The sequence below is a fragment of the Puma concolor genome, chromosome E2 (assembly GCF_028749965.1).
Source record: "Puma concolor isolate L17-30 chromosome E2, mPumCon1.1.hap2, whole genome shotgun sequence".
Lineage (NCBI taxonomy): Eukaryota > Metazoa > Chordata > Mammalia > Carnivora > Felidae > Puma > Puma concolor.
Genome location: NC_141681.1, coordinates 13,411,668 through 13,439,130, shown reverse-complemented (window position 1 = coordinate 13,439,130; position 27,463 = coordinate 13,411,668). Strand labels below are relative to the sequence as shown.

Sequence of the window (27,463 nt, the reverse complement as noted above, 5' to 3'; positions counted from 1 at the left end):
TTTTAAGTTGACTGCTTTATAAAGAAGTTTTTCATATTTATATTCCTATCCATAGGCTAGAGAGGTGTTTAGCCACTTTTTCTTTTATACTTCAAGGGACCTAAAGTCTCTGTAGAAACTACTCAACCTTTCCATTATGGCGTGGAAGGCAACCAAAGACAGTATATGTAACTGAATGTGCGTGGGAGCATTCCCATAAAACTTTATGTGTAACAGTGGTTTGGATTTGGCCAATGGGTAGCAGTTTGCTGATTAGTGGGCTAGAGAGCTTAAATCCCCATATTCCCATCAATACTGTGTTATTTATTAATTTTTTTATATTTGCTAATCAGATGGGTGAAAACAATGCACTCATTTGTCTTTTAATTTTCACACTTTTAACTATAAGAGAGAATCAACTTTTTCATTATTTACTGGACATCTTTTTCTTTACCTGTGAATAGTATATAAATATCTGTTGCCTGTGTCTATTAACAGCGCTTTCTATTAAAGAATATAGGCCTTTTTATCGGTGTTGCAAATACTTTTTCATAATATACCGAACATTTTTGAAGGAAAAATAAAATCTTTTGAGTTTGTTTAATGCAATCAAATTTACCAATCTTTTTTTACATAGTTCTTAATGTTCTGTCATGTTTTAAAACACCTTCCTCGTGTTCATGTTTTCTTCTAGTACTCCTGTGGTTTTATTTTTACTTTGAATCTCTGACCTATCTACACATTCTTTAGAATAAGCAGTCAATCTAAGCAGTTAGCCTGCTTCTCTGCTCTTACATCTGCCCTCCAAACTGCCTTCTACACTGTGACAGTGATTTCTTCCAGCACTGTCAGATACAGGACTACTCACTCCTCTTTCAAGACCCAACTCAAGTCTCATTTCCACTTTTAAGTCTTTCTTGACATCAATCCCCCCGGAGCAAAATTCACTTTTCTTTCCGCTAACTCTAATACAGGCCTCTGTCTTCAAGGTATTCACTTGTAGGTGCCTGTAGTTTCTATCACAGTGTACGGTACATAGTATGTGACTGTATTATGACTGAATAAAACAACTTTAAAATATGGAATTCTAAAGTTGTAAACTTGAGAAGCAGAGAAACAATTATTTTCATATGGTAGCTATAACTGAAGTAAAATTTAAACTTAAGTACGTAAATATTATTTGACAAAACCTGCTGGTTTCTAGAATGGAAGGGTATTTGCAGATTTACCATGATCCTTAAATAAGGCCGATCATCGTGGTTAAGATGGAGGGAATCTAAGAAGACATAATATTTCTCAGAATAACAGGAAAAGCATCCTGAACCTGTCACACATATAAAGCATATACAGTGAACTCTGGAAAATCCATACTTACATGATTGCAGTCTGAAGAAATCTCATTTTCAGGCTAAAAGGGGGGAAAAAAAAGACAATGTTAAAAAAAAAAAACAACTCAAGTTTTCAAACACCACCAAAATAAACTCAAAACAAGAAATGTGAATATTTAACTGAATATGCTTCTTCAATTTAAGAAGGAAAATGGGGCTTATATATCTTTTAGATAGCTGGGGAGAAATATACCAGAAAAGGAGATGAGACATAACCCCTTTGTAATCAATGGTTTGATCTGAAAATAGGGACAGGGGATAATAAAGTACTAAAGAAACAAAGCTATAGGGACATCAGGATCCTTACAGAACACTTCATAATTCTGAAAGCTAAAGAAAATCAGGCACAATACAGGTGTCCTTTCTAAAGTTAGATATCTTAAAAAAACAACACAAAACAAAACAGACTTATTAAAGAGGGCAGGGGCACCTGGGTGGTTCAGTCGGTTAAGCATCCAACTGTGGATCAGGTCATGACTTTGCAGTTTGTGAGTTTGAGCCCCGCATCAGGCTCTGTGCTGACAACTCAGAGCCTGGAGCATGCTTCCGATTCTGTGATTCCCTCTCTCTGCTCCCCTACCCCGATCACTGTCTGTCTCTCTCTCAAAAATAAATACATATTAAGAAAAAAATTTTTAAAGAGGACAAAGAAGGTCCATCAAATGATTTAAAAACTAGTCTTATGCCACCACTAGGTGAAGTGAGGTCATGGGTACATAGGACCTCTATGTAACTTCTTAGGAGCCTATAATCTTGCAAGTATATCATTTAAAATAGAAAGTTTTTTTAAAAAATAGAAATTATATATATAGTCCCATGACTATATGTGCTCTGCAAAGCCAGGTACATGTACCAGAAGTAAAATGAACTTTCTATTCCATAATTTAAAAAGTAAGCTAGGTTATGCTTAATGTTACATAACGGCAATACACATATTTAGTTTCCTTGTTCATGCCTTTAAAAAAGATACAATTGTAAGACAATACCATTTCATTTGAGTTTCCATAGCATTCCAACCTGTTCAAAGGAAGGGAATTCTGTGCACCTTCTATGAAATATCACCAAAGCAGGTCCTAAAAGATGCCATTTTCAAAATAAAAAGATTCTTTCTATTCACGGATAGAGATAAGGCAATAAACAGTAAATATTAACAAGTTAAGCAGCCACAACTAGCATCAATCACTTCAGAAAGAAAAAGGTTTCTAGGGAACTACTAATTCCACTGTAGAATTTAAATAGGCATTGACACTAATATAAAAACTTGTTTTTGTACTTATTCATAAAATATTATAACTGACTTTAATTAGGTGTGCCTGGGTAGCTCAGTCGGTTAAGCGTACGACTCTTGATTTTGGCTTAGGTCATGATCTCACTGGGATTGAGCCCCGGGGTGTGCTGTCAGCGCAGAGCCTGCTTGGGGGTCTCTATCTCCCTCTCTCTCTGACCCTCATCTCCACGTACATACACTCTCTCTCAAAATCAACAGACACACACACACACACACACACACACACACGGAAAAGTGACTTTAATTAGATTCCTAGGTAATCATAAAATTACAACATACCATCTTTGGACTGTTCCCCCACTTGTCTACATAAAAACAGGTAATGCCTTTTTGGGGGGGCTTTCTATTCTCAGAAATCAGCCTCTATACTATGACTGAAACTAGCTTAACTCTGCTCCCTCCACTTCAATCCCAAGTGCTTGTCTTACATCTCTTAACAGTTTATTATTAGCAAGAAAGCTTTATTTTGTTTAGGCAGCTTTCTGCCTTATCCTGTTTTAATCTATCCCTTAAATATTTTCCAATCAATCAGCAATTCTTGCTCTTTCTCAAACAAAGCACAAAGCCAATGAGTAACACTATCATTTCAACTAGTATTCATTTCTACTACACAATACCTTTGGATTAAAGGGGCATTCTTGAGGGGGGCCAGCCAGCTGGCTCAGTTAGTAAAGCATAAGACTCTTTATCTCAGGGGTTGTGACTTCATGCCCCATGTTGAGCGCGCAGCTTACTTTAAAAAAGGAGCTTTCTTTTAAAAAAAAAAAAAATTTTTTTTAACGTTTATTTATTTTTGAGACAGAGAGAGAGAGAGAGAGCATGAACAGGGGAGGGTCAGAGAAAGAGGGAGACACAGAATCTGAAACAGGCTCCAGGCTCTGAGCTGTCAGCACAGAGCCCGACGTGGGGCTCAAACCCACGGACCGTGAGATCATGACCTGAGCCGAAGTCAGACGCTCAACCGACTGAGCCACCCAGGCGCCCCTAAAAAAGGAGAATTCTTGAAAGAAATCCAGAGCATTGGAGCATTTTCAAAATAATTTATTTAAATAATATGCAAGTTGCTCATGGAAAAAGTGTTATGTTTACAGTTCACAGGACCTATACGAACAAATTGACAGTTTAATGGCTTGCTTCCCTACATTGGTAGACTGGATTATTTCCCCTAGTTTTTTACTCCTCTTGAATAGCATCTGATATCCACAACCTTTGCTCTGTAACTCTGCACAGCCTCCTGCTGCGCAATGAGTATACACCCTGCTCCAATGATATAAGGCTAGGCTACTACTGACTTGCTTTGGCCAATGGGATTTTAAATAGACACAATAGAAGAGATTTTATTTACTTTTTAAAATGTTTATTCATTTTTTGAGTGAGAGAGAGAAAGAGAGCATGAGCAAGGGAGGGGCAGAGTGAGGGAGACAGAATCCAAAGCAGGCTCCAGGCTCTGAGATGTCAGCACAGAGCCGGCTGGCAAGCGGGGCTCAAACTCAGGAACTAGGAGATCATGACCTGAGCCAAAGTCAGACGCTTAACCGACTGAGCCACTCAAGCGCCCCAATAGAAGAAGTTTTAAATGTGCTTTTCACTCTCACACTCCTGCCATTTCCCAAGAGAAGAACACGTCCAGGCAGCTGCTAGTACAAGGAAAAGAGACATGTGCAGCAGACTTAAACCCTACCTATAGCCCGGAGCAGAGTGATCCTAAATGACTTGCAGAGCCACGGGCAAGAAAAGTAAGTATCTGTCATTATGAGAACTTGAAATTGAGGGAGATTGTTATGAAGAAAAAAAATGAATAATATCCCTATCAAGCAAATGGAATAATAAAAATCTGAAATCCATTAAGCCACAATTGATAATAGCTACAATCTAATTTAGTGAATTATGTTAGTAAATACAGAGTACTATAGCCTTTTATGAAAGAAACACGTGAGCCACGGAGACACAAATGAACTGCACATTGGGAGCCCAGTGTTTCGTTTTCGTCTCTTTTGTCATCTTAATTTGCAATAGGCAATAAACTTATTTTTTTTTCTTTTTAGATTTAGTATCTCTTCCAAGAAAGAGACGATGACAACATAGGAATGCTATAAGAACCAGGCTATGATTTGGGCGCATGGGTGGCTCAGTCAGTTGAGCACCCGACTCTGGCTTAGGTCATGATCTCTCAGTCCTTGAGTTCAGGCCCCACATGGGGCTCTATGTTAACAGCTTAAAGCCTGGAGCCTGCTTCAGATTCTGTCTGTCTGTCTGTCTGTCTCTCTCTGCCCCTCCTCCACTCATGCTCTGTCTCTCTCTCTTTCAAAAATAAACATTAAAAAAAAAAAAAAAAGAACCAGGTTATGATGTTAGGCCATTGAGACTAACAGAACTAAACAGCTATGAAGATTTTCTATGTATAATTGCAAATAATTTCAGAAATTTAAAAGGGTCTGTAGAATCAAAGGTCATAGAGATGGTTCAGAGGAAGTGAACAGAGACCTATCTGCAAAATATAAAAAATAAAGTAGTATAGTGCTCGCTTCGGCAGCACATATACTAAAATCGGAACGATACAGAGAAGATTAGCATGGCCCCTGCGCAAGGATGACACGCAAATTCGTGAAGCGTTCCATATTTTTAGCAACATGCAGAAGGTTGAAACTAGACCACTTTCTCACACCATTCACAAAAATAAACTCAAAATGGATAAAGGACCTGAATGTGAGACAGGAAACCATCAAAACCTTAGAGAAGAAAGCAGGAAAAGACCTCTCTGGCCTCAGCCGTAGCAATCTCTTACTCGACACATCCCCAAAGGCAAGGGAATTAAAAGCAAAAGTGAATTACTGGGACCTTATGAAGATAAAAAGCTTCTGCACAGCAAAGGAAACAACCAACAAAACTAAAAGGCAACCAACGGAATGGGAAAAGATATTTGCAAATGACATATCGGACAAAGGGCTAGTATCCAAAATCTATAAAGAGCTCACCAAACTCCACACCCGAAAAGCAAATAACCCAGTGAAGAAATGGGCAGAACACATGAATAGACACTTCTCTAAAGAAGACATCCGGATGGATGGCCAACAGGCACATGAAAAGATGTTCAGCGTCGCTCCTTATCAGGGAAATACAAATCAAAACCACACTCAGGTATCACCTCACGCCAGTCAGAGTGGCCAAAATGAACAAATCAGGAGACTATAGATGCTGGAGAGGATGTGGAGAAACGGGAACCCTCTTGCACTGTTGGTGGGAATGCAAATTGGTGCAGCCGCTCTGGAAAGCAGTGTGGAGGTTCCTCAGAAAATTAAAAATAGACCTACCCTATGACCCAGCAATAGCACTGCTAGGAATTTATCCAAGGGACACAGGAGTACTGATGCATAGGGGTACTTGTACCCCAATGTTCATAGCAGCACTCTCAACAATAGCCAAATTATGGAAAGAGCCTAAATGTCCATCAACTGATGAATGGATAAAGAAATTGTGGTTTATATACACAATGGAGTACTACGTGGCAATGAGAAAAAATGAAATATGGCCTTTTGTAGCAACGTGGATGGAACTGGAGAGTGTGATGCTAAGTGAAATAAGCCATACAGAGAAAGACAGATACCGTATGGTTTCACTCTTATGTGGATCCTGAGAAACTTAACAGGAACCCATGGGGGAGGGGAAGGAAAAAAAAAAAAAAAAGAGGTTAGAGTGGGAGAGAGCCAAAGCATAAGAGACTGTTGAGAACTGAGAACAAACTAAGGGTTGATGGGGGGTGGGAGGGAGGAGAGGGTGGGTGATGGGTATTGAGGAGGGCACCTTTTGGGATGAGCACTGGGTGTTGTATGGAAACCAATTTGACAATAAATTTCATATATAAATAAAAAAAAAAAAAATAAAGTAGTATACCCAGTATTGAGGAGGGCACCTTTTGGGATGAGCACTGGGTGTTGTATGGAAACCAATTTGACAATAAATTTCATGTATAAATAAAAAAATAAATAAATAAAGTAGTATACCCAAACAGTGGGAACATGAATGCCAGCACAAAGTAACTCCAGAGGAAGTATAAAAAGAAAATGCTATGGTTTAGCACGACCATTTGATAAGACTCTAAAAGGCAAAAATATCAGGGACCAAAAACAGATGTGGGTGCGGATGCAGGTTTGATTCTCAGACTGTACCACTCCCATGATGTCCCAATCAAATCACTTCATCAGACATAGTATGTATCTACTTCTGCAAAACTATAAATGCAGATAGGCTTGATTACCTTTAACCTAAGAAGATGAATCGCATAGAGAATAAAACCCAGAATTACTAAGGTAGAATAAGGCTGAGGATTTTTTGTTTACTTTGTTATCAATGAAATAATACTCTGAAATGATCCCAAGAAATGAAGCAACAAGTAAATACTGGATAATTATGATGGACCCAAAATTGTGTGAGGGATTGTTGTGGGATACAGAAGAAAGATAAGCCACTGTCTCTAACCTCAGGTGGTTTACAATCCAGTTGAAGAGATAAAATGGTGAAGTCATGCAATTAAGCAAGAACTGGGACTTGAGCTAGGCCTGAAAGATGAGACAAAGGAATGATTTCCATGGAATACGCAGGGTAGATGATCCCCTAGAGCTCAAGAAGAAAATAAGAGAATCTCTCTTTACTTTTTTAATGGTTTATTTATTTTTGAGCGAGAGAGCAAGTGGGAGACAGGCAGAGAGAGAAAGAGACTGAGGAACCGAAGCAGGCTCCATGGTGTCAGTGCAGAGCCCCACACAGGGCTCAAACCCATGAACCCACGAGACCGTGATCTGAGCTGAAATCAAGAGTCAGGTACCCAATCGACTTAGCCAATCAGGCGCCCAGAGAACCTCTTCTTAAAAAAAAAAATCATCTTTTAATTTACATTTTAAGGTTTTATAATGCATATATTAGAATACTTAATGGGCACCTGGGTGGTTCAGTCAGTTAAGCATCCAACTTCAGCTAAGGTCATGATTTTGCAGTTTGTGGGTTCGAGTTCCATGTCAGGCTCTGTGCCGACAGCTCAGAGCCTGGAGCCTGCTTTGGATTCTGTGTCTCCCTCTCTCTCTGCCCCTTCCCCGTTCGTGCTCTATCTCTCTCTCAAAAATAAAATTTTAAAAATTAAAAAAAAAAGAATATTTTATAAGTAACTATAAAATATTGTGGTATATGTAGTAATTTTTTCAAATGATAAAGAAGAACATGATCAAAATAGAGGATTAAGAACTGAAACCTTCCTTGTAACCAGTTTAGGAGTCCTATCCTCACTCTCTCCCCATTAAATCAGAGGCAAAGAGCAGGCTCCTAGCCTGTGGAACTATCAAATGAGAAGCTGAGCTTTGCTATATTATTAGCTGCTCTCCATCATTCTAGAGACAGACATTCAAGAGACAGGACTTCAAAAGAAGTGTCTCTGGGGTGCTGCGGTGGCTCAGTGGGTTAAGCATCACACTCTTAATTTCGGTTCAGGTCACTATCTCTTTGTTACAAGTTTGAGCCCTGCGTCGGGCTCTGCCCTTGACAGTGTGGAGCCTGCTTGGGATTCTCTGTCTCTGTCCCTTTGCCCCTCCCCAACTTGTACATGCACTCTCACATGGGCACTCTCTCTCACAAAAATAAATAAACATTAAAAACAAAAGAAGAAATAAGTGTCTTCCATCAAGTGTTTCCTCATGGAAAATAAATAATCGTCCTCTTGGCAATGGATCTGGGAGGAGAAAAATTTATGATAAGCCTCATAAATAGCTGTTAATTTAATGACCAAACTTTGTAGAAGAGACTGCTGAAATTACATGTATTAGTATCAATAAAAAAAATTTAGGAACAGAGGAAAGAGAAAAGGAGAGTGTGACACATCCCCTCAACCCAACACGGCAGTGACTGAAACAGAGAAAGAGCTCAAATAATGCTGAATGAACAATGTGGCAATAACACCATAAAGGAGATAAGCACTGAGTGCTTGGAGACATCGGCCTGACTCCAATAAAGAATGTCATGGATAGCAGGAAAAGGTAAAAGTGTCACTTAACTGAGCTAGATGTCAAATTCATTTCTGACATGATGGACTGCAAGATAAATGGTTTTGTGTCCAATTTTACAGATGAAGATCTCAAAATCCAGAAAAACTGAGTAATGTGATCAAAGTACACTTCTAGGAGACAGCACAACAGGAATTTAAATAATGCTAATAAATGGCAACTAATGCTCACTGTGATGCTTTCAGCGTGATGCCTCCCAAAAAAGGCTCCGTAAGGTCAGGTTGAGCACAATGACCCGTGGGGGATGGGGTGGAGGGTCTTCAGGAGGTGCAAGAAAAAGAAAGGCAGACAGCATGAATAAACAGAACAAGTACTCTAGAATGATCTGACAGCCACATGATGAATTTACATGCAGGAAGCACAGGTAAGTAAAGACTGGAGTAATTAGACCAACTATGAATCCAGAGTAGCCCTATGGTAACTAGAGCAAATTATAAAAAAAACTTTGCTTAGTTCACTTGGCCTTTCTAAATCAATGATTTAAATGTTTTGGGTATTACTGTACTCCAGTCTCCTTGTTGGGTAAGCCAAAGATGATGTAGTTCACTTTAAGGCTTAAAACTACTTGTCCTTCCTCTAAGCTCTGTGAATTCAAAATGGGTTTTAACTAAAGGGATACAATGACAGAAAAAAGACAACGGATTCATGAAAATATTCAGCTATAGAAGCTGTGTGATTTTGGTGTGTCACTTAACTTCTCCAGACCCCTGAGGACAGAACAGGGATTTCTTCACCTAGGATCATGAACTGACTTTAGGGGTGAGACTCTCTTGAAACTGAATACAAACTTTTGTGCGGAAGTATATTTTTCTGAGAATTCATAGCTGTCATGATAAATCTCACAAAGAACCATAAGGCACCAAAAAATTAAGAAACAGTGGTCTAGGGCGCCTGGGTGGCTCAGTCAGTTAAGAAACAGTGGTCTAAGATGGTTGAGATTCTTTGCAGCTGTAGGAGGCTATAAGATGTGAGATGTGGAAAATAGAAATAGAAGTATTTATTGATTTCCATGTCTTTTAATGTGGGTAATTTGCATATTATGACTACAGTTTCCCAGTGCTTCATCTTAATCATTCTCTGCTGGCCAAAGCACAACAGGTTTCAGAACAAACTACTGAAAAGCCTGAGTCTGAATATTCTCAATTAAATCAACCATCACATTCACTTAAAAGGATGGTTTTTACAGAAAGTACAAGTCTGAACTCTGATTTCCCCAAGGTGAACAGGCTGAGTTAATGAGTCTGGCAGGAGAAATTGAAGGATTCACAAAACTTACTTGGAAGTTGTCCCAGTTTCTGAAATAGAAATGCTTGGGAGCTGGACTGTGTCTAAAATTTGGAACATTCTACAGTTAGACAGACTGAAGTTGAACTACCCACCAGATCACACCTGGTACTAAATTAAGTGATAATAGACGCTGTTTATTAATCACCTGGGAGAAAACAAAGAAAAAATGTCAACAGTATCAGTGCTTTTATAGCCTTGCACAAATCTGAAGGCTGGGCAACAACCTGATGTCTCCCTGTGATTAGAAACATTCTCCTACAATAGTAAGGAGATTCTTCTTCTGGGAGTTTGTTCATTAAGAACCCAGTAAAGTGCCAATCATATGAACAATTCATTTATTAACATGACCCAATCCACCTGCCTCCTGCCCACCAAAAAAAAAGCAAACTCAATATAATACAGTTGGTAATGATTAAAGTCAGTTTTCTAGTCTTGGTGAACTTTCCGTGAGCAAGTATAAACTGAATTTTAATCTTCTGTCAGATTCATAACCAAGTTCTTTTCAGTACATTATTCTGGCCAATGAGAATTAATTTTTCTTATTTGTACCCAGGGATTGCTGCTAAGTATTGTTTTTCCAAAAGGACAGTGACCAGCATAGGCTTTGTGCCCTCCAACAATGCTTTTCTGATTCACTAAAGAGTTGTGCTTTTGTGTGATTCTTTAACATTCAACCAACTTTTCAGAATGAATTTACTATAAAGGTCCAGTGGGAGATTTATTTTTAAAAAGGGTATGAGAGGGGCGCCTGGGTGGCGCAGTCGGTTGAGCGTCCGACTTCAGCCAGGTCACGATCTCGCGGTCCGTGAGTTCGAGCCCCGCGTCAGGCTCTGGGCTGATGGCTCAGAGCCTGGAGCCTGTTTCCGATTCTGTGTCTCCCTCTCTCTCTGCCTCTCCCCGGTTCATGCTCTGTCTCTCTCTGTCCCAAAGATAAATAAACGTTGAAAAAAAAAAAAAAAAAAAATTTAAAAAAAAAAAAAATAAAAAGGGTATGAGACACAGATTATAGATGCTGGCTTTCAAGTAAATCAATTAGTGTGGTAGGGAAGATAAAACATGAGTCTACACCTAACCATTATACAAAAAGTGGAGTCTGGGGTGGGAAGAGGGCCTGATACTTTAAAGAATGAAGAAAGTCCCCCTTACCCACTATGGGTAGGATAACAGAAAGAAGTCAGAGCAGGGCACCTGCATGGCTCAGTCGGTTAAGCTTCAGATGTCAGCTCAGGTCATGATCTCATGGTTTGTGAATTCAAGTCCCACATCCAGCTTCCTACTGTCAGCATGGAGCCAGCTTAGGATCCTCTGTCCCTCTCTCTTTGCCCCACCCCTGCTTGTTCTCTCTCTCTCTCTCAAAAATAAACAAAAAAGACAAACAGAGACACTTGTGAAAATATATGGAATACATCATAGATAAGGCACCTAAGGGAATCTGACGATACACTCTTTGCAGTCCATATTTTTCTATTTTCTTTCTCTTTCAGTGTGTATTTCAAAGGGGATGGTTGGAGCAGGGAAATATGGGAAATCCACACTTTCTAGAACATGGCAAGTAGCAATCTGGTCCTCTTAAGAGTCCTAGATTAGTAGTTCTAAGAAAAGCACATTAACCATTTTATGGTTTAGTTGTGTCGGTATGCTCAACTTTTAGGTAAGAAATTTATTTATTTATTTATTTATTTATTTATTTATTTATTTATTTATTTATTTATTTATTCTTTTTCCATTTTATTTAGGGGGGAGAGAGAGAGAAAGAGAGAGCATGCATGCACACACAGGGAGGTGGGAAGAGGGCCTGAGTTGACAGGGGGATCTCAAGCAGGCTCTGTGCTCAGTGCGGAGCCCGATGTGGGGCTTGATCCCACAACCCTGGGATCGTGACCTGAGTTGAAATCAAGAATCGGACGCTCAACCAGCTGAGCCACCCAAGCGCTTCTATGTGGGAGTTTGAGAATGAGAAGTGAAAACAAAATTCTCTGAAGGACATAGTATGAATAAGGAACAAAAGGTCAATTTTTATATGGCATCCTTTATATGTTTTATTTAATTTGCCATCTCAGTTGATTTGGAACAGCTGAATATACAGGGCCAAATTTGTCAAAGCAGGAGCTACTGAGCCAAATGCAAAGTGGGAAATGAAAAGAGAAAGAAGTTTTCCAGGCATGTGACAATACTATTAGGGATTACGGCCAGTAAATCTGGACTGATTCTGTCAATGCAGCTCAGTACCTCCAATCCGACTATGTTACTTCTGTAATTGTGAGAAGATAAAAACAAAAAAGGCGTATAAAATTACAAGATGCAAAAAAAGTCCCAAAATGAAATATAATTTCTCATGAACCATACTCAAGTATCTAAAAATACCACATCTCTTCCATACTGACCAGGGGTTAGTGCACTACTTACTTTAACTGGCCTAAAGAGAGGCAAAGAGCACAGAGCTGCCAGAACGTGCAGAACCCTTTCTGTATAACCCAGCGCAAATGATTGGTGCTTCTTCTTCTTCTTTTTAAGTTTATTTATTTATTTTGAGAGACAGAGAAAGAGAGAAACCAGGGGGAAGGGGCAGAGAAAGGAGGACAGAGGATCCAAAGCAGGCTCTGTGCTGACAGCAGAGAATCCGATGTGGCACCCCAACTCACGAACCGCAAGGTCATGACCTGAGCTAAAGTCGGACACTTAACCGACTGAGCCACCCAGGTCCCGCTATGACTGGTGCTTCTGAAGAGAACAGCTTTGACTCAGGCACTAGCCTTCCATCTGAATAACACAGCAACTGCATAATTCTGAAGCATGTGTAAGCTTTGAAGCAGGAGCCTCAGGGGGACAAATCTTAGGTTAGATGAGAGAGATAAAGGCCATCTGAATACTGGGAAATGCTAAGCTGAAATGGGGGAAGAAGGGTACCTGGTACCTTGGCATCAATAGATGCTTAAATGGACTCAAAAAGTGTCAGAGAAACAGCAAATAGTTTTATACAAATAGTGTCTCCTGGAAAGGGAGTCACATCAAGAAACTATATGAGGAGGGGCGCCTGGGTGGCGCAGTCGGTTAAGCGTCCGACTTCGGCCAGGTCACGATCTCGCGGTCCGTGAGTTCGAGCCCCGCGTCGGGCTCTGGGCTGATGGCTCAGAGCCTGGAGCCTGTTTCCGATTCTTTGTCTCCCTCTCTCTCTGCCCCTCCCCCGTTCATGCTCTGTCTCTCTCTGTCCCAAAAATAAATAAACGTTGGAAAAAAAAAAAATTTTTTTTAAAAAAAGAAACTATATGAGGAAAAGTAATCACCACTGAACAACAGTAGATATGGAGAAAGATAAATGTAACAGAGAAATTAAAAAAAAATTGAATACAGTTAAAGATAACGACAAATATAGCTATCAGAACCTACAGACATTGCTGCAAATAATTCTGATCAAAAGCTTTAAAAGATATTATGTCCTGAAGCTTAGAGAATCATCAGAAGGTCAGAGAATTAAAAGCGTAATTTAGAGATAACTTATCCAAGAAATTTTCAAACTTTTGGGACCTCCTCCTTACTCCTCATGACTATCTAAGGCACCACAGACTCAACACAACTGAGGTAGTCCCAAACCACTTCCCCAACCACCCCTGTACCACTCTACCCCTCCACTTAAGTCCAAAATGGAGATGGTGTTTGCTCAATGTCACTGAATCAATTGACGACTGAATGAAAACCTTAAGGTTCCATATAAATGCTATTAAGTACATAAGAAAACTCAATCTGTCTGAAAACTGAACTGGGAAAACCTAGCATACTTGAGCATTGTTTTGAGATTTGAAAACACGGCTGTAAAAAAAATATATATTCCTTCAAAAATCAAAAAGCAAAGCCAGCACCACAACACAAAAACCCAAACTCAAGGGAAAACTCCACCTTTTCCTTTACTTTAAACCTCCATTCTAAAACCCTAAATTTAAAACCTCCTGTCATGTCACACCTAGGAAAGAGGTTTCAGCCTCCACTGAAACAACACTTAATGATTATTTTCAGGAGCTAGTCTATAACCAAACTGTCACATGAAAAAGATGGTGTGTATTTAATACCTGTCTCATATTTATAGGCCTTTTACTCTGTAAGTAACTCTTCTGATTCCCTATCAAATCTAGCCCTTTATCTACTTGAGATATCTCCACTTTATAGTCTCCTACCTGGCATCTAACTTCTTTTGAATGGCAACACTATACCTTAAATTTTGGCAATCCTATAGGAATATTCTGGTCAAGAACTGATCATTGGGTAGACCCTAATGACCGATCCTAATTTGTGGTACAAAAGCCTATTGGTTACCGCCAGCAAACTGGACAGGTTTAGCTTGGTAAACTGATGGTGAGTCAGGGTCCATTCTGGTCCACCAGTCCCCTTCTTTCTCCAAAAAAAATGAGACCAGATAACTTCCCTCAAGAAAGAGAAAATGTGGGCCTCTGTGGTGAATTGTATGCTTTAAAATGGTAAATTTTATGTTATGAGTATTTACCATAAAATACCAGTAAAATAAAGAAGTGGGCCTCAATTTGAAATCTGAAGACTGAACTACTCAACAAGAATTCTGGACTGTTTCATTCTACCCTCAAACTTCTTCAAACACACTTTATAACTGACAAAGTTAGGGAAATCTTATATGCTATGGTTCACAGATTGAAATGGGAACTAGACAATCAAAGAAATTATGAAATTAAGTAATCTGGCTGATAGCCCCACATGTAGATGTACAGGCTCTTTGGATTATGGACAAAATCTCTTTGGACTGTGGATGAGATGTGTTCTCTTGTTTTAATTTGGGCACTCTAGGCTCCTGGCTTAGAAATGGACTGCAAACTCTGATCATAATCTCTCTCCTGTTTGAGGTGCAGTGTTCAAACGCATCATCTCCAGTCTTAAATGATGGATCAGATGATACAACAAACAAATGATCATCCTACAATACAAACAGGAAAAGTTGATATATGTAGTGGATGAAATGACTACTACCTGAAACTGGATATGCAACCACAATTCTTTAAAACAGTGGTCTACATCCAGATTGATCATATCCCCAGATGATAATGTTTCATTTTTCAGTCTGGGCTGAAGAAGGATAAGAGGGGACAGATAACCAAGACCAATTCTGTTAACGTAAGACTGTAGACCACCTATGTTAAACATGACATAGTTGTTGTTTCAGGGAATCTCTGCCCAAGAAAGACAGACTGCAAATCAATAACTTTACCATTTGATTCAGGGAATTCCTAATAGATCAATTTACCAGAGACAAGAATCTTCTCATCTGAGCAAATGACTTCCTTATCTAACTAACATATTTATGCATTAAGAACTGCTTTAGGGGTGCCTGGGTGGCTCAGTTGGTTAAGCATCCGCCTTCAGTTCATGATCTCAGAGTTCATGAGTGCGAGTCCCACATTGGGCTCTCTGCTGTCTTCGGCTTGGAGCCCGCTTTGGATCCTCTGTCTCCTCTCTCTCTGCCCCTCCTCAGGTCATTCTCTTTCTCTCTCTCTCAAAATAAATAAATTAATTAAAAAAAACATTAAGAAGAATTGCTTTAAGACCTCTAACTCGAAGTGTCCACCAATTCTAAATTGTTGTATTGCAAATTTTGTCCAATCACAATCAGTTCCCTTCTTTAAAAGACCCTTTGAGGGGCGCCTGTGTGGCGCAGTCGGTTAAGCGTCCGACTTCGGCCAGGTCACGATCTCGCGGTCCGTGAGTTCGAGCCCCGCGTCGGGCTCTGGGCTGATGGCTCAGAGCCTGGAGCCTGTTTCCGATTCTGTGTCTCCCTCTCTCTCTGCCCCTCGCCCGTTCATGCTCTGTCTCTCTCTGTCCCAAAAATAAAATAAAAACGTTGAAAAAAAAATTTAAAAAAAAAAGACCCTTTGAAACCACTTTATGTCAGATCTCAAAGGCATTTAAATATCCCAATTTTGACTTCTTCCTGTCAAGGTGGTATCCTCCTATCTGTAGTAAGTGCTAATAAATTCAGGTTTGCTTTATTAACAGATTGGCGTAATTCAGAAAAGTATATTGGGGTCCATACCAACTGATCCTTCAATATCTAGCTCAAAGAAGGACTCTGGGGCTGAATTGGAAAAACCTCAATTGATATATTTTAAAAACTGAATCTTCTGAGGTTTATAAACATCAGTAACATGAATAATCTAATGAAATCTTCTCAAGTTTCCCACGTTTTTCTTTAGATAACATCAATCTACAGTTGACAGAACAAGATACTACCAAGTATACATCAATAATCACCACTATAGGGGCGCCTGGGTGGCGCAGTCGGTTAAGCGTCCGACTTCAGCCAGGTCACGATCTCGCGGTCCGTGAGTTCGAGCCCCGCGTCTGGCTCTGGGCTGATGGCTCAGAGCCTGGAGCCTGTTTCTGATTCTGTGTCTCCCCCTCTCTCTGCCCCTCCCCCGTTCATGCTCTGTCTCTCTCTGTCCCAAAAAAATAAATAAACCTTAAAAAAAAAAATTAAAAAAAAAAATCACCACTATATCAAATGCTGAAGTGATGTAAATTAAACACTTACTTTGGGAAATATTGATAGATTAATGTAAACAATAAAGATGCAATATTTTACAAGAATTATCCACAATCTCCAAACCATATCTTTGCCTTTTAAAGTGATATTTTTCTGTTATAAAATTAATGGATTTTGAAATCAAAATGTAAAGAACAAAAGACCAGGAGGATCCTTTAATGGTACTCCAACTGAGCCAGTGCTCATTGTATAACCTAAATAGATCATAACTCTCAACACTTCAATTGGAATTGGCGGAAAACTACATAAAAAGTGAGACATTCTGACTCCAACTAGTTGCGTATCTACTATGATTCCATAAACCAATACTACCTTTCTGAGGAAGGGAAAATATTGTTACAGAAAGGGAATAGTCAAAGTATAGAAAAGGTGTAGTTCACGGGGAGAAGGTGAAAGGACAAAGGTAGAACAGTTCCAGATGCTTTTAGATTTACTATTTTTAAATACTTTATAAAGTATGCCGATGGTTCAAGTACGCATTACTTTCTGGGTAAAGAACATTCACCTCAAATAATGGAAACTAAAGATGAAGGGGCGCCTGGGTGGTGCAGTCGGTTAAGCATCCGACTTCAGCCAGGTCACGATCTCGCGGTCCGTGAGTTTGAGCCCCGCGTCAGGCTCTGGGCTGATGGCTCGGAGCCTGGAGCCTGTTTCCGATTCTGTGTCTCCCTCTCTCTCTGCCCCTCCCCCGTTCATGCTCTGTCTCTCTCTGTCCCAAAAATAAATAAAAAACGTTGAAAAAAAAATTAAAAAAAACCAAAAAAACAAAAAAACAAAGGGGCGCCTGGGTGGCGCAGTTGGTTGAGCCTCCGACTTCAGCCAGGTCACGATCTTGCGGTCCGTGAGTTCGAGCCCCGCATCAGGCTCTGGGCTGATGGCTCAGAGCCTGGAGCCTGTTTCCGATTCTGTGTCTCCCTCTCTCTCTGCCCCTCCCCCGTTCATGCTTTGTCTCTCTCTGTCCCAAAAATAAATAAACGTTGAAAAAAAAAATTAAAAAAAAAAAAAAATAAAGATGCTCCAGGTATTTCTAAGCACTCATTACTATATAGTCTACACCACTGGTTATGCAGCAAAGACTTGCGAGAACTAGGATCAAATTTAGGTTCTTCCAAGTACTAGCTGGACTAATTATTTAACTCTTATAAGCCTAAATTTCCTTATCTATAAATGGGGATGAGTATTTATTACTTATGCAGGAATAAATTAGGCAAAGCACATAAAGCACCTATGAGTACTCACAATAAGCATACAATAAATATTATCTATAATATTATTATAGTATACTTCTAGAAGATTATTAATTTTGTACTGCCCTAACTCCAAAACACAGCAATAAATCAATCTCAGAAATAAGGAAAAAAGTAAGTAAAAAGAGGTTTTCTTTTAAGCCTCAACTTCAGGAGTAAGTTTGTAGATCTATAGATTCTTAGCTAGAGGAAGGCAACTTCAGTTTTAACAGTTCAATTACAGGGGCGCCTGGGTGGCTCAGTTGGTTAAGCGTCTGACTTCAGCTCAGGTCATGATCTCACGGTCCATGAGTTCAAGTCCCGCGTCAGGCTGTGTTGTCAGTTCAGAGCCTAGAGTCTGCTTCAGATTCTGTGTCTCCCTCCCTCTCTACCCCTACCCCACCCACACTCTCTCAAAAAATGAATAAAAGATAGTGGCCAAAATGAACAAATCAGGAGACTATAGATGCTGCCAAGGATGTGGAGAAACGGGAACCCTCTTGCACTGTTGGTGGGAATGCAAACTGGTGCAGCCGCTCTGGAAAACAGTGTGAAGGGTCCTCACTATGACCCAGCAATAGCACTGCTAGGAATTCACCCAAGGGATACAGGAGTGCTGATGCATAGGGGCACTTGTACCCCAATGTTTATAGCAGCACTTTCAACAATAGCCAAATTATGGAAAGAGCCTAAATGTCCATCAACTGACAAATGGATAAAGAAGATGTGATATGTGTGTGTGTGTATATATATATATATATATACACATATATATATGTGTATACATATATATATGTACACACACACACACACACACACACAATGGAATACTACTTGGCAATAAGAATGAAATCTGGCCATTTGTAGCAACGTGGACAGAAATGGAGAGTGGTATGCTAAGTGAAATAAGTCAGGCAGAGAAAGACAGATATCATATGTTTTCACTCATATGTGGATCCTGAGAAATTCAGTAGAAGACCAGGGGGGAGGGGAAGGGGGGAAAAAAGTTACAGACAGGGAAGAAGGCAAACCGTAAGAGACTCTTAAATACTGACAACAAACTGAGGTTGATAGGGGTGGGGGAGAAGGGAAAGTGGGTGATGGGCATTGAGGAGGGCACCTGTTGGGATGAGCACTGGGTGTTGTATGGGAACGAATTTGACAATAAGTTATACACACACACACACACACACACACATATAGTTCAATTACCAAAGTGATAACTAATAGCTACATTATTTATGTAACTATTTATTAATGTAATTATCCAAATTACATCAGGATAAACTGGAGTAAAGGAATAAATTAACTTAGGAAATTATGGTAGAAAAATCTTATGCCAATGGAAAGAACAATCTTTTTTTTTATTTTTTTTTTATTTTTTTTTTTAACGTTTATTTATTTTTGGGACAGAGAGAGACAGAGCATGAACGGGGGAGGGGCAGAGAGAGAGGGAGACACAGAATCGGAAACAGGCTCCAGGCTCTGAGCCATCAGCCCAGAGCCTGACGCGGGGCTCGAACTCCCGGACCGCGAGATCGTGACCTGGCTGAAGTCGGACACTTAACCGACTGCGCCACCCAGGCGCCCCAGAACAATCTTTAAGTGACTTCATCAAGTTGCTTAGCACAATTATGCGTGTATGGAATTTCTGCCTGCCTCCACCCTTATCTCTCAATCTAATACCCATATACAAATCCAGACGTGATACCTATTTTGAACTTCATTTAGGTTGCTTCTATGTAAACATGAGAGGTTTAAACAGTTTTGGTTTTGTTCACTCATATATTTTAAGGCTCCAAACAGCCTTTGTATTTAAATCCAACTGTTCAGATGCAGTTCTCTTTAAATGTGCAAACAAACTAAGGCTATTACTCAAGTAAAATCACTTTTCTAAATTTTACTTGGGAAATGTTTTTAGCCTACCATTGGCATTCAATGCACTTCTCTCCTCACACCAAACTCAAGTGGACTCCTTCTGTGCAAGTAAATACTACTTGTGGTCAGTTTAATAGGCAAGATCAATGACTTTGACAATTCAGTTTAAATGTCATGCATCTGTCTGTGTTATTTCAAATCACTTGACAGCCACCTATAAACAGGTAATAAATATAAAACAGTGCAAACGAGGTCTAGGACTATACCATAATTCTTTCAAATACACTCAGATCTTACAACAGTATCTTTAAAACTTTGATCATCACAATTATTATTCTTCCGAAGAGTATGGGAAATCTAATGTCTAAAATATGGGGCTCTGGGGCGCCTAGGTGGCTCAGTCAGTTAAGTGTCCAACTCTTGATTTCAGCTCAGGTCATAATTTCATTTTGTGGGATCGAGCCCCTATGATTTCACAGTTCATGGGACTGAAACCTTCATAAGACTCCGCACTGAGCGCAGAGCCTATTTGGGATCTTCTCTCTTCCATTCTCTCTGCCCCTCCCCCTTGTTTTGTCTGTCTGTCTGTCTCCCTCAAAATAAATAAACAAACTTTAAAAACTACGGGGCTTAGATTCAAGGTCTTTAGATCTTTAGTCTACACAAGAAATAGAGAAGATAAGAATCGATGACTGGAGTGAAGTTTGGTATTTCAAAGATAATATTTTAAATGCTAACATGTGATACAAATGAAATGCCTCATGGACCAGAGAAAAAGGACAGACCTTATAAACAACATAAGTGAGCTACAAAAAGCACGCAAACATTTTCCTAACTGAAATCTTACTAAATAATCCACAATACAGAATTTGTCTGGGGAAAGGCTCTCTGTATCAGGGAAAATATACCTACTCAGAAGCAAGAGGTGATATCTAATAACCCAGAACATATACATATACATCCATATAGATAGATAGATTCCCCCCCCCAAACCAAAACACATTTTAGTTAAAAAAAAAAAAAAAAAAAAAAGACCAGGGTGGGATGGATAGCAGAAAGTCAATCTTGGACTGCTCTCACTGAAAGTCTTGATTCTGGTGCCAAGAAGAATGTTTTTAACCTGCTACCTAGATTCTCCATGTTATTTATTTTTATTTACTTTAGTATGCAAGGAAAAAACCTTCAAGCATTTATTTTTTTGTAATGTTTATTTATTGATTTTGAGAGAGAAAGAGAGTGAGCATGATAGGGGCAGAAAGAGAGGGAGAGAGAGCGAGAGAGAGGGAGAGAGAGAGAGAATATGAATCCCAAGCAGGCTCCAGGTCCACTCAGAGCCCGACTGGGGGCTGGATCTCACAAACCGTGAGATCATGACCTGAGCCTAATCAAGAGTCACATGCCTCACCGACTGAGCCACCCAGGCGCCCCAAAAGTTTTAAGATTTAAATGAGAGGAACTGGGGCACCTGCATGGCTCAGTTGGTGAGGTGTGTGACTCTTGATTCAGCTCAGGTCATGATCTCACGGTTTGTGAGATCCAGCCCCCAGTCGGGCTCTGAGCTGGACCTGGAGCCTGCTTGGGATTCATATTCTCTCTCTCTCTCCCTCTCTCTCGCGCGCTCTCTCTCTCTCTCTCTCTCTCTCCCTGCCCCTCTCCCACACATGCATGTGCTCTCCCTCTCATTCATAAATAAATAAATAAATAAATAAATAAATTTAAGACTTACCTTCTCTGTAATACGTACTATAAATAAAATCCACAAAATGAAACATTCTGACATTTAAAATATACACTTCAGATGTAAACGGTGTTGTACACTAGTAATATGTCTACTCTGAGTCATTTGTCTGGTTAAGAATCTTACAACACTTGGGGCGCCTGGGTGGCTCAGTCGGTTGAGCGTCCGACTTCGGCTCAGGTCATGATCTCACAGTTCGTGCATTCAAGCCCCGCGTCGGGCTCTGTGCTGACAGCTCAGAGCCTGGAGCCTGCTTCAGATTCTGTGCCTCCCTCCCTCCCTCCCTCTATCCCTTCCCCACTCATGTGCTCTCAGTCTCTCAAAAATGAATAAACATTTAAAAAAAAAAAAAAAAGAATCTTACAACGTTATAAATGTTGTTACCTAGTTATGCCATTAACCTAAGGAATTCAAGAAGCACATTAAGTACTAATTAAGTAATGTACCAAAAACGTTTGGCTATAACTTTAATTTTAAAACTTTATCTCAGATTAACAAATACACAGAGGCGCCTGGCTGGCTCTGTCAGTGGAGTGTGCAACTCTTGATCTTGGGGCTGGGTGATCTTGATCTACCCACGTGTGTGTGTAGAGATTGCTTAAAAATAAAATCTTAAAAGAAAGAAAGAACAAACAGGCATGCCTGGGTGGCATCTGACTTCAGCTCAGGTCATGATCTCGCGGTTTGTGAGTCTGAGCCCCACGTCAGGCTCTGTGCTACATACAGGTCAGAGCCTGGAGCCTGCTTCACATTCTGTGTCTCCCTCTGCCCCTCCCCCACTCACACTCTGTCTCTCAATAAAGAAACATTAAAAAAATATTTTTTTTAATTAACAAATACATGTTTTAAAACATAAAATAATATGGAATAATTTTGGCCTAAGAGCAAGTTAATGAAGTTTCAAAAGAAAAGTGAATGCATTAATACCTCCTTTCCAAAAGGTCTGCCACTATATAAATGACCTCAATATACACGACTTACCAAGATAATTTATTCAACTGGTTACTAAAATTGTCCCTGCTTCCAGATGAAGAAACAGTGCATAAGAATAGGAAATTGGGGGCGCCTGGGTGGCGCAGTCGGTTAAGCGTCCGACTTCAGCCAGGTCACGATCTCGCGGTCCGTGAGTTCGAGCCCCGCGTCAGGCTCTGGGCTGATGGCTCAGAGCCTGGAGCCTGTTTCCAATTCTGTGTCTCCCTCTCTCTCTGCCCCTCCCCCGTTCATGCTCTGTCTCTCTCTGTCCCAAAAATAAAATAAACGTTAAAAAAAAAAAAAAAAAAAAAAAGAATAGGAAATTGACTTCTCTGGTTTAAAACAATCTCTTATTAGTTCACCTTGGGGCCACTAAAAATTCCTAAGTTTTTCTGGTTTTATTTTGTTCTCCTGCCCGCTTGGGGGTAGTGCCTCAATTAAAAGCAAGCACACACAAAAAAATCCTATAAATGTAAACTTTCTTTTCAACCTTTTCCCTATTTCACCAATACCTTAATTAATATAATTATCTATCTTCTCTAAAAACGTCAGAAATAAAAAACAAAAAAAATAAACATTCTTCTTCCAAAGATGACTAATCACCCTTGCCTTAGAATTTAAGTAGCTCTAGCTTACATCATTAATTGCGACCAAAAGAGATCAGACAAAAGTATCTTCCATCTATGTAATGGCTTAAGGCTACAGTTTCTACTCATGACAAAATGCAGGGTTTTTTCATATTTAAGCTTTCTTTTTGCATAGCGAGGAAAGCAACTGACCGGGTAAGACTATGAACTTGTTAATTCACATTCTTATTCTACCAGTTAATTTATGCTATGATCTGGGCAAAGCCAATTATTAATCTCATCCTCTGCCACAGAATGCTTTGATTTTGAACTACAGTGAAAAGAGAAAAACACATTTTTCAAACCTTTTCCCTACAAAAAATAGAGCCATACCTTTCTGAAGCCCTCTGACAATTTTGGTAGTATAATTACCAACTCACAACAGCTTGTACCTGTGAAAAATATCCACTTCCAATAAGAGGGATCATTTAAATGGTCTCTGATCCAAAAGTTGCATTCTTGTGAGATATACTGAGGACAGCTTAAACTTGAATTTTCAGAACAGAAGAATAACTAATTCAGGATGAAAGATTCCAAGTTTTAAAGTCGATATTCAGGATCAGTTTCTGAATGAGAACCTGACTCACAGCAAGCCCTGGAGCTGCTCCTCCATTCTAAAAATATCTGCCACAGGGCACCTTATTCATTCTGAACTGAATAAGAATTTCAAAGCTATGCTCTAATTCTTACTTGGTGCAACCATGACATCACAGAGCAGGCAGTGGCACAAATAACTGTGCTGCAATAATTTGCCTACAAGTTATATCTATCTTGAAATTCTTCCTGAAAGTATTAAAATCCTAATGCAATAAACTTTTGGTTGATCACAACCCCCCCCCCCCCTCCCCCTAGTCTCTGGCAGTGTTTTTCTTTTTAAGATAACTGAGGGCAGTTCCGGGAAGGCAGTGATCACAGTTTGGGCCACCACAATACCAGGCATACAATGGCATTCCATATACATTTGTTATTTGGTTGACAGAAATCCTATCTGATCTCTAGGCTTCCAAAGGCAAGCTGTCTGACAGTGGCATCACAATGAAATAAACTTCTCTGAAATTTCTTCCTTTTGGGTCTATTTTTCAGGTCTTTAATTAAAAAAATTTTTTTTGTTGTTCATTCTTTTTTTTTTTTTTTAACTTTTTTTAATGATTATTTATTTTTGCGAGAGAGAGACAGAGCATGAGGAGGGGAGGGGCAGAGAGAGAGGAAGACAGAATCCAAAGAGGCTCCAGGCTCTGAGCTGTCAGCACAAAGCCAGACATGGGAATCCAACCCATCAACTGCGAGATCATGACCTGAGCCAAATTAGGCCGCCTAACCAACTGAGCCACCCAGGTGCCCCCTAATGTTTATTTATTCTTGAGAGAGAGAAAGACAGAGTGCAAGTAAGGGAGGGGCAGAGACAGAGGGAAGCACAGAATCCGAAGCAGGCTCCAGGCTCTGAGCTGTCAGCACAGAGCCTGACACAGGGCCTGACTTCACCATGAAAGCATGACCTGAGCTGAAGTCGAGGCTTAACCGACTGAGCCACCAGGGCGCCCCTCAGGTCTTTTAATTTCAACACTAATTCTCTAACACAGCCCCAAATTAATTTTTTTTAACGTTTATTTATTTTTGAGAAACAGAGAGCGATAGAGAACGAGCAGGGGAGGGGCAGAAAGAGAGGGAGACAGAATCTGAAGCAAATACAGCCCCAAAGTAAAACCAAAACTATGCAATGACTTTAAGCTGGACAGGACAAAAAAATTACTAAATAAAGAGATCAAAGAGCACTACTCTTAAAAAATTAAGTCCACTATTTTGGTTTCTTGATGGAAAAGCACTAGGACCGGGAAGAAAAAGGTTATCAAGAATTATATTTCTGGAGTTCCTCCGCATACAGTTATGTTTCTGGAGCTTAGGAAAAAGGTTTAGGCCTGTGACAGAGATATGGGGATCACGACATTTAGGTGGGAATGAAATTACCTCAACCAAGTAAGAATAGAATCATGACATTTAACCACCTGATTATAAATAAGGAGGTGACTGAGAAAGAAGAATCTGACAGAAAAGCCAAAGAGCAATGTCTTTTAAAGTTTTTATTTTAATTTCAGTTAGTTGACATATAGTGTTAAATTAGTTTCAGGTGTACAATATAGTGATTCAACAAGTCTATACATCACTCAGTGCTCATGAGGACAGATGTATTCCTTAATCACCTATTTGACCCATCCTCCCATCCCCTTCCCCTCTGGTAACCATCAGTTTGTTCTCTATAGTTAAGAGTCTGTTTCTTGGTTTGCCTCTCTCTCTTTTTACCCTTTGCTTGTTGGTTTCTTAAATTCCACATGAGTGAAGTCATGTGCTATTTGTTTTACTGCGACTTATTTCACTTAACATTACACTCTCTAGCTCCATCCATGTTGTTGCAAATGTCAAGAACTCATTCTTTTTATGGCTGAGTAATATTCCGTCTTACACACACACACACACACACACACACACACACACACCATCTTGTCTTTATCCATTTATCAATCAATGGACACTTGGGCTGCTTCTATAATTTGGCTATTGTAAATAATGCTGCATTAAACACAGGGGTGCATGTATCCCTTTGAATTAGTGTTTTTGTAATTTTGGGGTAAGTATCCAGTAGTGCCATTACTAGATCATAGGGCAGATCCATTTTTAACTTTTTGAGAAACTGCCATACTATCTTCCACAGTGGCTGCACCAGTTTGTATTCTCACCAACAGTACAAGAGGGTTCCTTTTTTGTCTACATCCATTGCGAATACCTGTTGTTTCTTGTGTTTTTTATTTTAGCCATTCTGACACGTGTGAGAGGATATCTCATTGTAGTTTTGATTTGCATTTCCCTGATGATGATGTCGAGCATCTTCTCATGTGTCTGTTGGCCATGTGTACATCTTCCTCGGAGAAATGTCTGTTCATGTCTTCTGCCCATTTTTAAAATGGATTATTTGTCCTTTGGGTGTTGAGATGTAGAAGTTCTTAATATATTCTAAAACTGATTCATGGTGATGGTTACATTATTCAGTAAAGTTACTAAAAATCATTGTAAACTTGAAATGAGTGGCTATGTTAAATATCCTTCAATAAAGCTGTTTAGAAAAAAAGGCAAGGTTGAGTACTGCATCTTCCACACCGTGATATGGATACTATTTCTAGTGTAAGAAAATGTGTGGTGAGATTTATAATAAAGAAAATTTATACGCTCCCACACCAAGCAAGCTGGAAACCCCTCCCACAGATACCTAAGCATGTATTCTAATTTTTTTAAAAGAGAGAGAAATGTTTTATTTATTAAAGTTCATGGCAGTCCTCAAAGGTCAGAAAGTAAAATCTGGTACACATACAGAGAAAGCAAAGGTATTAGGTTATAAATAGATGGTATTTAATTTTAAAAGGCTCAAAATGGAGTCACTTGTGCTAACTCAAGACTTCATACCTAACCTAATTGACAGTTTCAGTCTCTCTCAGGAATGTAATCTTAAACCACTCAAACTGGAATTTCCTAGTCAGCACTAGTGAGGTCTTCTGCCTGAAAGATCCCTTGTGGTCCCCAAAGAAAGATATGAGGTACTTTGGTCCGTTCTTGTCCTTGCCCCATTCTGCCCACACAAGTCTCCCATTTTGTACAGCTCAGAGCTCCTTTCTATTTGCTACATGTGGTGCTATGCGATTCATCACCGAGTAAAGCTAATTTGACCTTTAAATTTACTCAGTTGTATTTTACTTTTTAACAGTAACCAATTCCCAGTCAGGTATATTTGAAAATATAGAGAAATTTTGTTTATCACACTGACTTGGGGGTAACACTGGCATTTAGAGGGCAATGTTTAAACTACAATTTACTCTTTTTAAAAATAATAAATCAGGGGCAGCCTGGGTGGCTCAGTTGGTTAAGTATGCGACTTAAGCTCAGGTCATGATCTCATGGTCCGTGAGTTCAAGCCCCACATCAGGCTCAGTGCTGACAGCTCAGAGCCTAGAGCCTGCTTCAGATTCTGTGTGTTTGTGTGTCTCTCTCTCCTTCTCCCCCACTCGTGCCTTTGTCTCTCTCTCACACAAGTGAATAAACATTAAAAAAAATAAAAAATAAGTAAATCAGGAATATATACTGTATTCACTTACACTTAATAAAAGCTGCCTTGATGTTATTAGGTCAAACAGTTCTAAGCAGGCATTTATCTTTTGATAAAAATACAAAAACTATAAAAGGGGCTTAGTATGCAAATGTCCTTCAATGCACAGGACAGTCCTGCACAATGAGCAATGGTCCCTCCTAAACACCAAAAGCATTCTTCCTGAAAAAACACCAATTTGAACCATGTTCCTATTAGCATCTGAAAAGGTAAAGTACCTATAGGTTCTTATTCTAAAATATTTAAATATAAGGCATCAACATTACCAACAAAATACTCCAGATTAGGGGTGCCTAAATGGCTCAGTCTGTTGAGCATTCAACTC

General features: G+C 39.6%; 1 protein-coding gene and 1 non-coding gene across 2 annotated transcripts in view; one reads left to right on the top strand and one right to left on the bottom strand.

The window, feature by feature from the left end:
- GLG1 (golgi glycoprotein 1) overlaps positions 1–27,463 on the bottom strand; it is a 152,350-nt gene that overhangs the window by 60,046 nt on the left and 64,841 nt on the right. The window contains exon 2 of the mRNA XM_025920609.2: positions 1,355–1,387. Within this exon, the coding sequence (XP_025776394.1) occupies positions 1,355–1,387 (33 nt within the window). The remainder of the gene's footprint in view (positions 1–1,354; positions 1,388–27,463) is intronic.
- LOC112857595 (U6 spliceosomal RNA) lies at positions 5,173–5,279 on the top strand. The gene has a single exon (XR_003223326.1). It is a non-coding gene; the product is annotated as a U6 spliceosomal RNA (small nuclear RNA).